The following is a 17232-nucleotide window of genomic DNA, read 5'->3' as shown; positions in this document are numbered from 1 at the left end:
TAACATCTGCATTTTTTATTCTATTAGCATCTATTTTCTTTTTTATTTTTACACAAAAGAACATTTTATTTATTAATTTATTATTTATAAATAATTTATTAGTATTAATATATTTTTCAATCTTATTTTAAAGTTTTTCCCATCATAAAAAAAATATAAAACTATGAAAAATATTATATATCAAATAAAAATTAATAATATTGATACTCATTGATATGGATGTACACAATTAATTTTGCCAAACAAAATTAAAAAATAAATTGAAAATAACGAGAAATAAAAAAATTAATATTATATGAAATTATACCAAATTGAATTTATTTTACTATTATGTGTATAAACTTTTAAATAATATTGGAAAAAATTTAAATTTTTCACGTTAATTGTATATGTCTTATAAAAATTATAAAATGGTAAAAATAAATTAGTCTTGATAAACTTAACACTTATGAATTAACAAAATAACAAATAGTTAAATTTATATATTTATAAAACACTTACAATTACAAAATTATATTATAATAATAAAATTTTCATTACAAATTTCACCTTTATAATTTCTTATTTCTGTTGTGTAATAACCTGATTTTTTTAAAATATAAATCTTAATAGTATTTTAAAATTGTCTAATTAATTTATAATTTTATAATATTTTTATTTATATATTATTTTAAATTTTTATTTAATCATAGTGTTCTCCTAATTAAGTTATTATTATTATTATTATTATTATTATTATTATAAGCTTTATCATTTGATTAATATATATTTATATTATTATCACTAATTTAACTATATTGTGATGTTAGTTTAATAAATATGATGATAATTATAATAGTAGTTAATAAGAAAAGAAAAGACAAGAAAAGTGATGTAAGACAAGAAAAATGATGGGAGATGGGACTTGTTTCAGAATTTAAAAAAAAATTGAAAATGAAAAAAAAGGTCACGGGTTCCTTCTCCCACCCCCCAGCCCCCCAACCTTCTTTCCCTCTCCTATCTCTCACTTCTCCCTCTCTCTTTCTTTCTTCTCTAGTGAGCCACCACCAACCAATGGCGATACCCTTCAGCAATGACACCTCTTTCAGTGACCACCATGAGGCCGTGAACAGCGGCTAGGACCACTACAAGCGGCGGCAGCAAACAAAGGATGAGAGAGAAAGACACAAGTGTGAAGGCAAGATCTTTTTGACGTGATTTCGATGTCGTACGATATCGGATGGACTTGATTTTGGTGGCATTGGAATCCTCACTCCACGAGCTTTATTTTGGGACCAATTTTGTATTAAATGGTGGTCGAAGGAAAAAGTTGGGTTTTTTAAGCTTTTCGATCAGATCTCGGACGATCTGACTGTTGGATCGACGATTCAGGACCATCGTTGAACTCAGTGTGGCGAAACATTTGAGATAGCACCAACCTCGCTTCGATAGGACATCATATAGGACAACCCTGTTCCGATCAAACATCATTTGAAAAAGGCGATTATCAAACAGTCTGGATCGCTCAGTGAGTTTTTGAACCTTTTCGATTTCCGTAAATAAAAAATAATTATATGACAATTATTAACAACTTATGGGTTTCGTTTTGGTGCGATTGAATCGACAATAGCTCACCGACACTCAAGACTGAGTTTTTTAGCCAGTTTGAACACCCGACGGGCTGTCCCAGAAGGTGGTCATGTTTACAGTTATTTCCAATGTTTTTAGACGTTCTGAATGCGTTTTAGGTAGCAAAATTTGGAAATGTAGTCCCTAACTTAAGTTGCATAGTTTTTGCCTTGATTAAGCTAACTGGTTAAATCTATTAAATATTCTTGGTTGAATAAAATTAAGTAAACTAAATTTAATTAATACAAGGATGAGGTAGTGGACCTCCAAGAATATTTTTATAATTCTTTTAAAGTGCTAGAAATAATTATTCATACTATAGAGGAGTTAGGGACCCGAGTTTGAGCTTGGATAATTGGACTTAGATTAGATTCTTATAGGCTTTGGATGGGCATGTGATGTTGTTGTTGTTGTGAGCATGAGGCCTTGTGTGTTGCTTTCTATGAGTTTTCTTGCAGGGGCTTAGATCCAGTTATAGAGGAGACTCTGCCGAAATTTCGGTGAGACCTTAGGATTTATTCTTATTTCTATAAATTAAATTAATTAGTTAATTCTGTCAGTATTTTGATAGAGGTCAGTGTATCTGTATAGGTGATCGGGCCAGCCATCTTCTCCTTTTAGCTAGACCAGCTATAGTCGAGTCAACCAGTCTGTCAATTAGATATTGATTTTTTTTTTTTTTGTAATTTCAATATTGTTTATATTTTGGCATGCTCATGCATTTTATAAATATACTTACATACTTAGTTAAATGAATTAGGAGCATTCTTATTATTGCATATTTAATTACTGTTAATTATTTGTGTTTGCTGCCCTGAGTATAATTTGGTGCTTTCTGTGTGTGTATGTGTAGAGATATATATATATATATACTTGAGCTAGTTTCGCTGGAACCCGATCCTTATAGTTATGGAAAGTCGGGGTGAGTCACGGCTCTGAGTTGATCTCACTAGCCCCCGCACATTAATTTATGCGAAAGTTCAGGTTGAGTTGAGCTCGCTAGTGGAATTTGTACTAAGAAAGCTGTATAGGGGATTAGTTCCCATATTTATGTATTGATGTGATACGCATGGTGTGTGCATGGCACCAAATTATTTTCTTGTGCAAATATTGGATGAACTATTTGTTATATGTGATGGCTGTGAATTTAATGGTAGAATTGCATTAGTTTTAGGTAGTTATAGAAATTACATTTATAATCGATATCTAAATTCTCTGAGTTGAACGCTCATTTCTATTCAAATATTTTTTCAGGTTGCAGAAGGAGCAAATATATTTTTGAGCCTGACCTATATTTTTCTCCATAGGTTGTAGGTTTTTTTTTTATCTTCTTTTTAGTTTAGGCTGTATATTGGGCTTTGAATTTAGGTTGGTTATGGGTTTAGGAATAGTGAGGCTTACTATGGGCCTCGGGGGCTTTATGTTGGCCTAGGTCGTTGTGCCGGTCTGACCCATAGAATCGGGTCATGACAAAGTTAGTCTCAAAGCTTAGGCTCTAGATTCATAGGAAATGTGGTCTTGGGTTTGTCCCATGTGGAGTATAGGATCTTATTTCTTCTGTTCTATAATTCCTTACTTTTTGTATTAGCATTACTCTTTGGGTGGCGTGTTATGGTGTTTGTTCAGTGTCTCGGTTCTCATGGAGTACCAAGTGATGTGATATGGAGTTAGTAGACATGTTGAGGTCTGCCCTAGACATATGTATCCCAAGATATGATGTGATCATCTAGTGTGGGGTAATGTGGTTTCCCTAATTAGTGTAATCAAGGTAAGTTTTGACAGCATAGCCACCCTAGTAAGGGTAAGAGTACCACTATTGGTAGATTGCTAGTGGATTATTGGTAGATTGCTAGTGGATTGTTCATCAGGACATGCTTCAGTGGTTGAAAGAGAGAAAAAAGGTTAAGAAACATAGTCTGTTGGGACGTATCATAGTAACCTATGCAATACTCTCATTGATTGTATTGTAAGCTGTAGATTACAGTATCAACATGGGATTATTGTATTGAGCTGTGTGCATCCCAATGGTGTTCTATGACAAGGATGTTTATAAACGGCTTTTGTTTTAGTACATTTGTGCCATAACAAAATTTTATTTTTACAAGGAGTTACAAAACTCCTAATTAGAGTTTTAAGCCTTTAGCATAGAGTGCTAAAGATCATAGTTAGCTAATAATTAGAATGAGTGATTGGGTTATTCTAACATGCGCATAGAGTTATAACATGAGTTGCCATGGGATGAGAGTTTTAGTATGGTTACAGTGTAATGATGGCACTACCAAGTAAGACGATCTAGTCCCTAATGTAAAATTTGTGGCAGTTTTGACATTATAGTGGATGTTTTACCTAAAGTCTGTTAAAGATAGTACTCCTTGGATGACAGTGGAGTGTAAAGTATGACTCTGCTCTCTAAATTGGGACAAAGGGTTGCCACTAGTGTGGTGACCTACAAAATGATGTTCTAGATGGGACTGTAATGTGATAGAGAGGTTTTGGCTTAGGTACCCTAGGGAGGGTATGAGTTCCACTGTAGGAGTCATAAGTGATTAAATCTTATAGGTGTGGGTTTTTTAAGTTTAGTGATGGGATTGGGTAACCAGTACCTTAAGTTTTGGCTAATTGAGTGAAAATGGAAAAGAGGATTCATGCAGATCCCCTCCTTGAGGTAGTAAAGGGTAGTTTGTAGTCTAGCAAAGAGCAATAAAGATTACGCAATGAATGCATGGTTACTGTCTTTTGAGTTTCTTCTTAGTTTCTTGCTGCCCAAGCAAGAGTAAATTCTAAGCAAAGAAAAGGATGAGGACAGTAAGTTAGCATAGACAAATCACAGAATACTAATATATATAAAAAGTGCACAAATGAAAATTAAGACAGTTGGTTCAAATGCAACAAGAGAGATAACCCAGATACCCATAGAAGTGCTGGTCATAATGGTCTGAGGACCAATTCTAAGTAACATAAAGGTGTAGATAACTTGGTAGGAACAGTGAAAAAAAAAGTACAAGTTTCTGACATGGCTATCAGGTCAGGAAGAAGAATAGAGTAGTTAAAGTTCGATTCTAGGTAAGATAAAAGGAGTTGAGTTAGAGAGTAAACTAAAAGGCCCAAAATAAGATAAGATTAGGAAGAAAAGAGTTAAGATACATAGAAGGCAAAGTGTTATTCTAGGAAAGATAAACGAGATGAGCTGAAAAGTGAGGTAAGAGAGCCTAAAATAGGAATCGGGGTAGAGAACCTAGAAGTGTAGAACTCAGAGCGAGTTATAGTTGGCACGATGTTAGGAGCCTGCACTTTGAGTTTAGAGTTATAGGATTAGGATTAAGATCATACTTTATTTTTTTCCCATTTCCAAGGTGGAATAGGTAGTAATGGACATGATTCCTTTTACCTATTGACAGTATGAGGAAGGTTAGGCTAGGAACGCAGCTGTACCAAGCAGTAGTTAAAGGGTATATACTTGTATCCAAAACTATCTTATCAGCCCAAAAAGTGAAGTTCATAAGTAGTAAGTCAAATAAAGGTTAACTTAATGGTTCATATAGCGTGATGAGAGAAAAGAATGACAGATAATGACACAGAGGTTTCTGGTTAGGCTGCAAAGATGGTGAGAAGATGGCCAGAGGTCTGTCATGAGTATTAGGTTGAGGTGTACAATGTGACCAATAGTGTCACTGTGACGCCCCTTATCCGTCTATTGTATAGCCGAGCAAGAAGTGCCACATTCGGTGCCCGAGCACCCTATCTTGTCTTGTCATATCTATTGTAAATTTTAATGTCATTTAAATCAGGTAATTTATGTGTAGAAATTTTTTTTTTTTATATCTTATTTTTGTGGAGACCCGAATAGATCCTCCTCTATTTTATTAGCATCTGGCGGGTTCCACTATCACCAGTTAACATATTTATAGTCATCTCACATATTTCCATATCATATTCTCTTTTATCATATCATTCACAACTATTTATGAGATCTCAAAATGAAGTGTCATCTATTGCATTCATATGGAAATTCATAGATAATAAATTATAAGTTTTCATTTCAAGTCCAAAATAAAATACATCATAAACTAGTAATTACATCATGACTAGACATAATGAACCAAAATATTAGTCTAAACATGGGCCCTACCAAAATACAAAAGACTGGTGAGGTGACTCTGATCGGTGGCAGATCTGGTCGAAACTCTGTCTAAATACTACTGTGGCGACTGCTGATCTTCAGTACCTACGTGATGGAAAACCAACGCGCTAAGCATAACGCTTAGTGGTGCATAATTTATAATAACAATAATTAAACAATTGAATTAATATTTACAAATCATAAATTCTGGGTCTTTTACATTTTTTTATTACACTTTGGAAACAATTAAAATTATTGGGATCTTTCCTGTTTACTTATTGTATATTCAGTATTAATTAATTATTATCAATGCCCAAGAAACCTATAACAAATTATAAAAGCTGGATACACGGGAGTATACGGGTTAGACAGCCATATGTCTACCCCAGATACATCATCGACACGAGGCCGGTATCGGGCATGAGACCATTGTCGAGCTTGTAAAGCCAGAAATAAAGTAGGCACAATGGCCAGTAAGTAGGCATATAGCCTGTAGAACAATCATACCAGACATATATTGTCAGTTCATGATTTTCTCGGTAGGCAGTACTGCTATCTGTAGTCCCCAATTGGTATACCAATTTATCCAACTAAATAAATAAGTCTAGGTATACTATGGGCAATTAAACATTTTTAATTATTTTAGCACTATTTACTGTTACTATTTTCTGGTACTGTTCATTGGTACCATTAATTTCATATTAATGGAACATTAGTCCCAATTTACATATTCATATCATTTTTAATATTTAATTATCCTTATGAGTATTTTAATTATCATATATCGCATTTTTCCCATGAACCTTTCTTTAGGTTCATGTTGATGTGTTATCTTTATCTAGGAATTTGACTAGGTTAGGATGTGTATTTAGTCACACTTCCTTCATAACAATTGCTCCTCTATGTTTAAACTTGAATTTCAGTTTTTGAATCACTGAATTTGGGGTTATAGAACTCAACTTATGGTCAAAATACCATAACTAGTCCGTTTGCCTCTAAGCTGTCCAGAATTTACAATTTCTGATCAATAAACTTTGACCAGTCATTTGATCATTTTATTGTCATTTTTAGACTTAGGTTCCTTCACAAGATATGTTCCTCTATGTCTTAGGGACTCCCAGGTACAATTTCATAATTTTTCAAGCTTGGTATAGTGAGTTATAGTCAGTGTATTAACCTAGACTCTCAGTCCTATAAGAGCAATAACCAACTTCAGGGCAGTATGTTTGACCCTCTTTTTAGGGTCTTTACACTTAGAATTTGGCAAAGGTGTTTGAATCAATGTTATAGCCCTAAGTATCATGTTTCTAGATCATATTAGCACATCTCAAATGGAATTTCCTAGTGGGAGTTATGGCCAAATGAACACACGGGTATCAAATGGCATTCTGGGTTCAACTTAACATTTTCTAGATTTCAATTCCTAACTTTGGCTAATAATTTCCCTAGGATGCAATGGTTTCTAGAGCTTGGTCAAAACATAGAAATTGTTGTGCTATGTCTTATAAAACTTTTGGCACTAGTTTCACTCAATTTGCAGCTTTGGAGACCAAGTTATGGCATTTTTGCCAAAACTGGTCAAGCATACCAAAGGAACAGTATTTTTGGACAATTTCTGGGTTGGCAGTTTTAGTGACTCAACTTGTGCTAACAATTTGAATTGGTTAAAGGCAAAACTGGGTTAAGTAGTCTTCATGAAAAGTGTAGCCCTATGTCTAAACTTTCCATGGGTGAAATTTTAGGTCATTTGGACCAGTATAGAGAGAGTTATGACCAAATGAACACGTACTGTTCATTTGGTAATTTTCTGGGTTTGGTGCAGGGTAATCCAGATTTGGGCAGTATTTAGGTCAAGTTTTGGACAGAATTTGGGCATGGTTTCTTCATGGAAAATGGGCTATGTTGAGTCTAATTTCACCTCCAATTGACCTCATACCAATTGGAGTCACACATTTTCAGTTATGGGTCAATAAACCCACTGGACTCATTGAGTCCAAACCTGCAGAAAATTGACACTTCCAAAACTCAATCTCCTCCAACTTCCTTACTTCAATTTGCATGCAATACACTTCTATAAGCAACAATCTCATCCCAATTAGGTCAAATTTCAAGCATTTACACAAAATCTCCAAGTCATGTACACAAACCCTAATTTCCAAGTTTCAAACTCTATCAATTCAATCCCTTTTCACTTCTCATACATATAATCATATCAATCATCATCTCTAAACTCATTTACATTATTTGAACACAATAAAGCCCAACACATTTCATGGCTGCCAAAATTTGGGGACATCATGGGTTCATGAATTTCTTGTTAATTTCTTGAAATTTCCACTTATCTTAAGTCACTTTCAAGTATTAAAAGAAGAAGGAAGGGAGAAAAGCACTAACCTCTTGTGACCCAACTTGAAAATTTTCCCAAAACTTCAACTTTCCTTCTCCCTATGGGTACCTAGAGCTTCCTTATGATGTGGGCTAAATTTTTAATGAAGGGGACCATGGGTTTTGGTGGATAAATGAAGAGAAACTCAAGCTCAAAGCTTGAGCAAAAATGGTGAAGGGGAGAGAACATGGAGACGGCAAGGAGAGAGAGAAGAGGAAATGAAGAAGACTTGTGGTTGGTGAATTTTTGTCTCTTGTGTCTTATATATATATATATTCTATAATTATTGTACTTTATTTATTTATTTTTTTTTAAATGCCATAAGTCTATTTCCTTTCTTTTCTTTTCTTTCCTTTTCTTTTCTTTTCTGTTCTTCTTCTTTCTCTTCTCATTTTCCAAATTCAAATTCATAAATTTAATTTATGTTAATTATTTTATTTCCTAATTTTAATTTGACATTTAAGTCAAAATTCACCTCTAGGGGTAAAATGACCAAAATGCCTTTCATGGTGCTCATTGGGTTATTTTTATTATTTTATACCAATTTATAAATTCTCTAAACTTTAATTTATTTTTCTCAAAATTTTTCCTATATTTTTTTAATATTTATTTCATTAATTTATGTCTCCTCACTATAGTTTAAGTGTAGTTCCAGACATCCTGACTGTCCGAACAGACATTAGTCGTCGGAACAGTAAAATATACGGACTACCTACGGTGAGGGCGTTACAGTCACTTTAAAATAAAGAATTAATGACAACATAACGACAGGGGTCAGAACAAGAAGAGATAGGTATAGATGTTTATAAGTCATTAGGGAGTACAAGGATCAGAGTGATGACAATAGGTATGTTTGGAGTTGGTTTTGGTAGAATTTATTGGTAAGAGGTGTCTTCCAGAATACAGCATAGTACAGGGGCACTAGACAAATGATGATAGGCGTGGAGAATAATTAGAGAATAATAAGAGATTGTAAAGTATAAGATGTTATGTTAGGCAAGACAATGGTACAACAAGGGTAGGTACAACTAATATCCTATAGGAAGACCAAGAGATATGGGTTAAACATTATTCATCAGCAACCTATAAGAGCAGATTTCTCCTTCTCTTTAAGTCTAACTTGTGCTTTTGACTCTAAAAGGATATATAAGGAAGGGAGATTAGGTAAAGTGACCTAGTTATCTAAGAATTTGCTAAGCACCAATTCGTGCCTAAGGTCAAGGATGAAAATACGATCATAGTAGCGATAGGAGTTAGACTAAGTTAACTACCATGGTTGCAGCCCTTCAGAACTATAAGCTGGAGGAAGTGCTATCTATAGATGAGTTTTAACGGATGGAACATTTGCTAATGGGTAAATTTGAGGCTGAAGTTTGGCATGCTGTGAGTAGTAGATGTGGCCATATCAAGGAGAATGAACACGAAAAGTATCGTGTTTAGGATTGTGGCACAACACACATTTCCCACTACCATGTTGGTTCAGGTTGAACTTGTAGATTTGAGAGCCCCTATCTAACCATGATGAGCAATTTTGTAAAAATGGTAGTAAAGAATAATAATGTTTTAATGGTCAAGTTGGGAAAATGAGATACAGGAAGAATATTTCATGGTGGAATGTAGGTGTTGCATGATGTCAATAACAGGTTAGTACCATAATGTGATGTTATACAAAGAATGAGCTACTGGAAGCAAATCATAGAATTAGAATGGAACTAGCAATCAAGCAAGGACTAAGAAAAAAAAAAGGTTAAGGTTGATAATGAAGGGATGGATATCTTGAAAGGAGATGTGCAAGGGATACACTAAGAGATGTTTAGGGCATGTCATAGTGAAATGATAGGTCAAGAGAGCCGTGGAAGTGGGGCCTCGATCTAAGTGTCAATGTGTCAAAAGTTATGTTAAGAAACTCCCATTCCAAAGAAGGAGTGGTCGCTTTGACTAGGCTATTGGAGATTGTCATGTTAGAGAAGAGACCTAATTCACTTTCAAATACAGATAAATGGTGTGTGAAATGTTCTGCACTTGGATGGGCTTTGCACAGAGGATTGCCTAATATGGATAGGAGTTGGTACAAGGACCCAAATTGTGACACAAACTAGGTTGGAAACATCTCATAGAACACTATGTGGCAAAGGACATAAATCACGTCTTTGGGAAGCACATATTTATGAAATAGAAGAAATGGAATAAGAATTATGACATATCACATTAGTGCATAGTGAAAGTGAGGAAAGGGACCAAAGTTGGCATCTATATGTTAAAAATTCGGGGGCGAATTTTCTTAAGGAGGGAAGATAGTAATAACTTGATTTTTTTTTAAGTATAAATTTTAATAATATTTTAATATTGTCTAATTAATTTATAATTTAATAATATTTTTATTTGTATATTATTTTAAATGTTTATTTAACCATAGTGTTCTCCAAATTAAGTTGTTATTATTATTATTATTATTATTATTATTATTATTAGCTTTATCATTTTATTAATATATATTTATATTATTATCACTAATTTAACTATATTGTGATGTTAGTTTAATAGATATGATTTTAATTATAATAGTAGTTAATAAGAAAAGAAAAGACAAGAAAAGTGATGTAAAACAAGAAACATGATGGGAGATGGGACTTGTTTCAGAATTAAAAAAAAATTGAAAATGAAAAAAAAAGGTGACATGTTCCTTCACCCCCCCCCCCCTAAACCTTCTTTCTCTCTCCTATCTCTCACTTCTCCCTCTCTCTTTCTTACTTCTCCGATGAGCCACCACCTATCACCTGCGACACCCTCCAGTAATGGCACTTCTTTCGGTGACCACCATGAGGCTGTGAATGGTGGCCAAGACCACTAGAAGTGGCGGCAAATGAGGGATGAGAGAGAAAGATGTGTGCACGAAGGTAAGATATTTTCGGCGTGATTCTAGTTCCGTCTGACGTCGGATGGATGCGATTCTTGTGGTGTTGGAATCCTCGTTTCACGAGCTTTCTTTTGAAACCAATTTTGCATAAAATGGTGGTCGGAGGAAAAAGTTATAAAGGAGAGAAGTTTTAGGTTTTTTAAGCTTTTCTATCAGATCTTAGACAATCTGATTGTCAGATCGACGATTCGGGATTACTGTTGAACTCAGCACGATGAAACCTTCGAGATGGGACTAACCTTGCTCCGATCGGACACCATTTGAAAAAGGTGATCATCGGACGGTCTAAATCGCTTGGTGAGTTTTCCAACCTTTGCGATTCCTATAAATTAAAAATAATTATATGATAATTATTAATAACTTATGAGATTCATTTAGGTGTGATCGGATCGGCGATAGCTCACTGATACTCTAGACTGAGTTTTCAGGCCAATCCAAATGCCCGGCAGGCTGTCCAGAAGGTGGTTGTGTTTACAATCATTTCTAGCATTTTTAGACATTCCGAACGCATTTCAGGTAGCAGAATTTGCAAATATAGTCCTCAAGTTATGTAATTTTTGCCTTGATTAAGCTAGCTACTTAAATTTGTTAAGTATTCTGGGTTGAATATTCTTGGTTGAATAAAATTAAGTAAACTAAATTTAATTAATACAAGGATGAGGTAAAAGGCCTCCAAGAATATTTTTATAATTTTTTTGAAGTGCTGAAAATAATTGTTTGGACTGTAGAGGAGTTAGGGACCCGAGCTGAAGTTTGAATGATTGGACTTAGATTAGGTTCTTGTAGGCCCCATATGGGTATGTGATGTTATTGTTGTAGGCTTGAGGTCCTGTGCGTTACTTTTTGCTGAGTTTTCTTGTAAGGGGTTAAGTCCAATTATAGAGAAGACTCTGCTAAAATTTCAGCAAGAACTTAAGATTTATTCTTACTTTTGTAAATTAAATTGATTGGTTAATTTTGTCAATATTTTAATAGAGATCAGTGTGTCTGTATATGTGATCAGGCCGACCATCTTCTCCTTCTAGTCAGATCAGCTGTAGTCGAGTCAACCAGTCTGTGACTTGGATATTGATTTTTTTTTGTAATTTCAATATTATTTATATTTTGACATGCTCATGCATTTTATAAATATACTTACATTCTTAATTAAATAAATTAGGAGTATTCTTATTGTTGCGTATTTAATTATTTTTAATTATTTGTGTTTGGAGCTGTGTGTATTATATATATGTGTGTGTGTGGATTGGACGGGTATTCACAGCTTAAGTTAGTCTCACTGAAACCCAATTCTTATGATTATGAAAAGTCAGAGTGAGGCACGACTTTGATTTCGCTGGCCCCCGCGCATAGATTTAAGTGAAAGTCTGGCTTGAGTTGAGCTCGTTGACAGGATTTGGACTAAGGAAGCTCTATAGGGAATCAGCTCCCATATTTATGTATTGATATGATACACATGGTGTATACATGGCTCCAAATTATTTTCTCGTGCGAATATTGGATGACTTATTTGTTATATGTGATGGATGTACATTTCATAGTAGAATTGTATTAGGTTTAGGTAGTTATAAAAATTACATCTATAATCAATATCTAAACTTTTTGAATTTAATGCTCATTCCTGTTCAAATATTTTTCTAGGTTGCAGGAGAAATAAGTTTATTTTTGAGTTTGACTTATATTTTTCTTCGCAAGTTATAGGTTTTTTTTATTTTTTTATTATTTTGGGTTGTATAGTGGGCCTTGAATTTGAGCTAGTTATGGGTTTGTAAATAGTAAGGCTTACTATGGGCCTCGGGAATTTATGCCAACCCAGGTCCTAGTACTGATCTGATCTATAGAATCGGGTCATGACACATTAATATACTTTCATTTTCATTAACTTAATCTGAAAATGATAAGTGCATATACAACATAAATATCATGAAAGATGAAAATTATTATATTATCATAATAATAATAATAATTAATATATTATAATAATATTATATCATATAAAAAATAATATGTAAAAATATTAAATTATAAGTACATACAACGAATACAGAAAATGTGCAATGTACATTAAAAAAAAATACTAATTATAAAATGTGTTACAAATTTTATTTTATTTTATTTTTAATAATTGAGCCTGAAGAGAAAGAAATATTTGACAACAGAAATGGCAGCTCAACTTTACTCAAGTAATGGAGCAGAAGCCCAGTGGTGAGGTTCATGCAAATATTTCTCTTACTAATAAGAAAGAAATGAACAAAATAAAACTCAATTAATACAACATCATCAATCCAACAAAAACTGCAACAAAATGTCAGATATAATACGTTAAAAAATCAAGTTTTATGGTAATATTGCTAGTTGAAAAAAAAATTATAATGAGAGAAAATTTTGAAATACAAATTTTATTTTACATTTTAAAATGATAAAGAAATTTGTTATTTATATTGGGACAAGAAATATTTCATTTAAATCTTTTAAATTTGCGGCATTTAAAAGTGGGGAGTGAAATGACAATAAGGGCTTGTCTCTGCTCCCTCATATTTTTTTTTCCTTACCAGCTACCAAGTTTGTGGCTTAAATTTGTTATCCATCTGGATCACTCAAGCCTTTTTCATTTTGTGCTAAACCTTATCCTTTTCGAGAAATTTTTGTCCTAACTTAATATAATTATACAAATATATGATTTTTGTCGCTTATATATCTTGTGTCTTGAATTAAAAAAAAGTTGTTTTTTTATATAATAGATTATAACCCATTTGAGTTCTTCAAATAATTGGTTCTGAAGGCTATTTTTTTCCTTCATGGAAATGGAACCATCTTCAATTTTCTTCATGAAGAGTGATGTTTCTATTCCAGGACCCAACCAGTCTCCAAGAAACCATACAAAATATAAGGAGATCATTGCAACCCTTCCTCGCAAAGAAAATGTCCTTGGAGCACAGCGCGATTCATACATCCATGAATACCAAGGTTTTTGGTGCACTCCAACTTTGCTAGAAGGCATCATGTCAGTGCAGGAACACTTCACAGCTCAACCTACTGATATTATCATTTGCACCCATCCAAAAAGCGGCACTACTTGGCTTAAAGCCCTGTGTTTTGCCATTCTGACAAGGGCACGATTCAACGATTCCTCCACAAATCCATTATTTACTAAGTCGCCACATGATATTGTGCCTTGGCTTGAAATGTTTTATTGTTTCGGCGGTACTAGAGACCCTGAACTTCCACTTTGGGCCACACACATTCCCTACACTTCCTTGCCCGAGTCCATTGCAGAGTCCAAGTGTCAAATTATTTACCTCTGCAGGGATCCCAAGGATTTGTTTATTTCATATTGGCACTTTATTGGCAAGTTACGTGGGGAGGCCATTCCACTGGAGTTGGCATATCAGAAATTTTGCGAAGGAATAAATCTTTACGGACCTTGTTGGGAACATGCTTTAGGGTACTGGAAAGCAAGCCTTGAATTTCCAGAGAGAATGCTATTTATCAAATATGAAGATCTAATGAATGACACCTTCCTCTATGTCAAGAGAATAGCTGAATTCATGGGTTGCCCTTTCTCCGCAGAAGAAGAGAGGCAAGGATTTGTGAAGAAAGTTGTCGACATGTGCAGCTTTGAGACTCTCCGCAATTTAGAGGTGAATAAGGGTAAAGTGTTGAACTCTGGAACAGGACCTTTCAAAGTTGAAAACAATGCATTTTTTAGGAAAGGTAAAGTTGGTGACTGGAAGAAATATTTGACAGCTGAAATGGGAGCTCAACTTGACCAAATAACTGAGCAGAAGTTGATTGGTTCTGGATTATCTTCTCGAGCCCCATAAAACATCTTTATGTGTCTTAATTCTTGTTCTTAGTTCGAAGGCTTGCACTATCTTAGTTCTTCAATAAAGATTTGAATGTTGATCACTCTTCTGTGATCAACCTAAGCATGTTTTTAATTAGTGATCTTAATCAAGGCTTGTACTTTGTCTTCTTTTGTAATAAAAATTTCTCTGTTGATCACTCCTGTGATCAAATTCAGCATGTTTTGGATTACCTGAATGATGTTTATAAGCACCATATATAATTTGTTTTAAAATGTGTTTTTTCAAACATATATGCAATTTTGTAGATTGAATGATATATTTAAATGTATTTAAAATTATTATGATATATTCATTTGGCTAAAATATTACTTAAATGATAACAGATCGGGTATAAATTAAATTAATACAATTTTTTTTTGAAAGGTGTCAAAACTCAATGAAAAAAGAGATAATGTGCCCTTCCATCGGTGAACTCGCGAATGTGACTTGAACGTACAGATCTAGCCACAAACTGGTTCGATCTGTGAACTGGATCAAGCTTGATCCTGATCAGGACTTGGGACCGAGTCAACGGTTCGAGACCTTGAATTGGTCCATAACAACAATATAGGGGGCCAGTTATGGGGCCCCATCCTTGATTCATAACTAGAATCGGTCAGTTCAAACTAGAAATTCTGAACCAAAATCAGCCCTATTCAAAATTTGTTTTCTTTTTTTTTTCTAAAAAAAATATATTGGGTTTATATTTAGTTCCTTCCAATATTTTTTACGTTAGAAATTAAGTAAATAATGTTTAAAATTCTATTATTGTTTGATAATACTAAGGTTTCAAATAAGAATCAGATTGAAACCGTTTCGAATCGAGAAAATCTAAGTCGATTTTGAGATGAATGACGAATTTAGAATTGAAATCAGCCGTTGGCCAGTAACCCTTCCTTCGCTAGCACTGATGACTTCCAAGCCCTCTAGGCAATGACCATTGACCATCAGCAAGGTGAAATTAAGAACTACCACTAGTAGCCACCGGAAGCCCTAGGACCCATTACACATCGCATCCTAACCTTCAGACGAGTTCACCAACTTCAGCAGCTTGTGAATTGGTGTCGATTTGAAGGTGACCCAAACTAGACTTGTGAACCTTACATACTTTTCTTTTAATCGCCGCCAATTACCGGAAGCCCTAAGACTCACCGCACATAGCCTCTTCAACTTTAGATGAGTTCATTGGCATTAGCAGCTTGTGCATCGGTGGTGATTTGAGGGTGACTTGAACTGAATTAGTTTTTCTTTTTTTTTTTTAAGAAAAAAAAATTATTTCAAGTGGGACCCATATTTGTAATTAAAATTATTTTAAATTAAATATTTAATATCATATTTTCAAAATTTAACAGTATTAACAGAAAAGTTGCATTTTGCAAAAACACTCCGTTCTTTTTGTTACAAAGTTAATCTTAGGCCTTGAGTTGAAAAAGACGCAAAAACACATGGCAATTTTTTGTAATTTCCCTTAGGGTGAATTAACCTGAGGTCCCTAAGGTTTGCCATTATTTGCCATTTCATCCCTATATTTTGACATTTACATTAAAAGGTTCCTAGATTTTAATTCTGTCTATTAAAAAGTCTACAACCATTTTTAAGGCCTATTACTGTTGGTCAATGTTAAAAAAAAAGTTGGTATATTGAAAGATAATTTTTTTTTCCCTAAATTGCCCGTACACTTTGTCACCCTCCCCTTCTTTCCCTTAATTTTATCTCTCTCACCAACATTTCTCTCCCTCTCACTCTGTATGTGTCTTATTTCTCCTATTTTCTCATTCTTCTTTTGAAGATTTCTATAACTTCAAGGATTAAGTGGAGGAGAGCTTGAGAATGGTACCAACTAGGCAACTACCAAGCAGAAATTCCAAACATGAATTTATTATAAGCAACACATGTTTCTCCTTGTCTCCACCATTTCCATCCCCCACCCTATGCTCTTTCTCTTTTTCTCCCTATCCTTGCTTACCCACCCCTATCTGTTAGGGCCCATTCTCAAAAGACACAGGGAGAGAGAAAGGTCGGAAAATTGATAGAAACGAAACAATACCTAACCAAACCATAAGTGAAGCAATTATTTTCAAGGCTTGAATTATATATATATATATAAGTGAAGCAATTATTTTCAAGGCTTGAATTATATATATATATTATTGAATTATTTGGGCTTTATAGATCAAGATGAGTTCATATTTGGTTAGGTTTGTTGAGTTTGGTGTTCAGTGTCTCAATCAGGGGCTCTATGTTTGACTATGTGCTTTTGATTGCAACGATATCATTTGCTTTGACAGTAGGGTTATTGGTCTTCTTGTGCAAGATATTGTTGGATTAAACCAAAGAGCTGAAACTTGTGGTTCTT

General features: G+C 34.0%; 1 protein-coding gene across 1 annotated transcript; it reads left to right on the top strand.

Annotated features, from left to right (window-relative positions):
* Positions 1-13759: 13759 nt before the first annotated feature.
* LOC110645378 (flavonol sulfotransferase-like) lies at positions 13760-15048 on the top strand. The gene has a single exon (XM_021798517.2). It carries the CDS (start codon positions 13827-13829, stop codon positions 14850-14852), a length of 1026 nt encoding a protein of 341 aa, XP_021654209.2. The 5' UTR covers positions 13760-13826; the 3' UTR covers positions 14853-15048.
* Positions 15049-17232: the final 2184 nt, after the last annotated feature.

This window comes from Hevea brasiliensis, chromosome 8 (assembly GCF_030052815.1).
Source record: "Hevea brasiliensis isolate MT/VB/25A 57/8 chromosome 8, ASM3005281v1, whole genome shotgun sequence".
NCBI classification, from domain to species: domain Eukaryota; kingdom Viridiplantae; phylum Streptophyta; class Magnoliopsida; order Malpighiales; family Euphorbiaceae; genus Hevea; species Hevea brasiliensis.
The sequence above is the reverse complement of the archived record's forward strand: the minus strand, read 5'-3'. Positions and strand labels throughout refer to the sequence as shown.

What these genes read in the sequence shown, in the direction of transcription:
- LOC110645378 (XM_021798517.2), top strand. Translation starts at nt 13,827, where the DNA reads ATGGAAATGGAACCATCTTCAATTTTCTTCATGAAGAGTGATGTTTCT.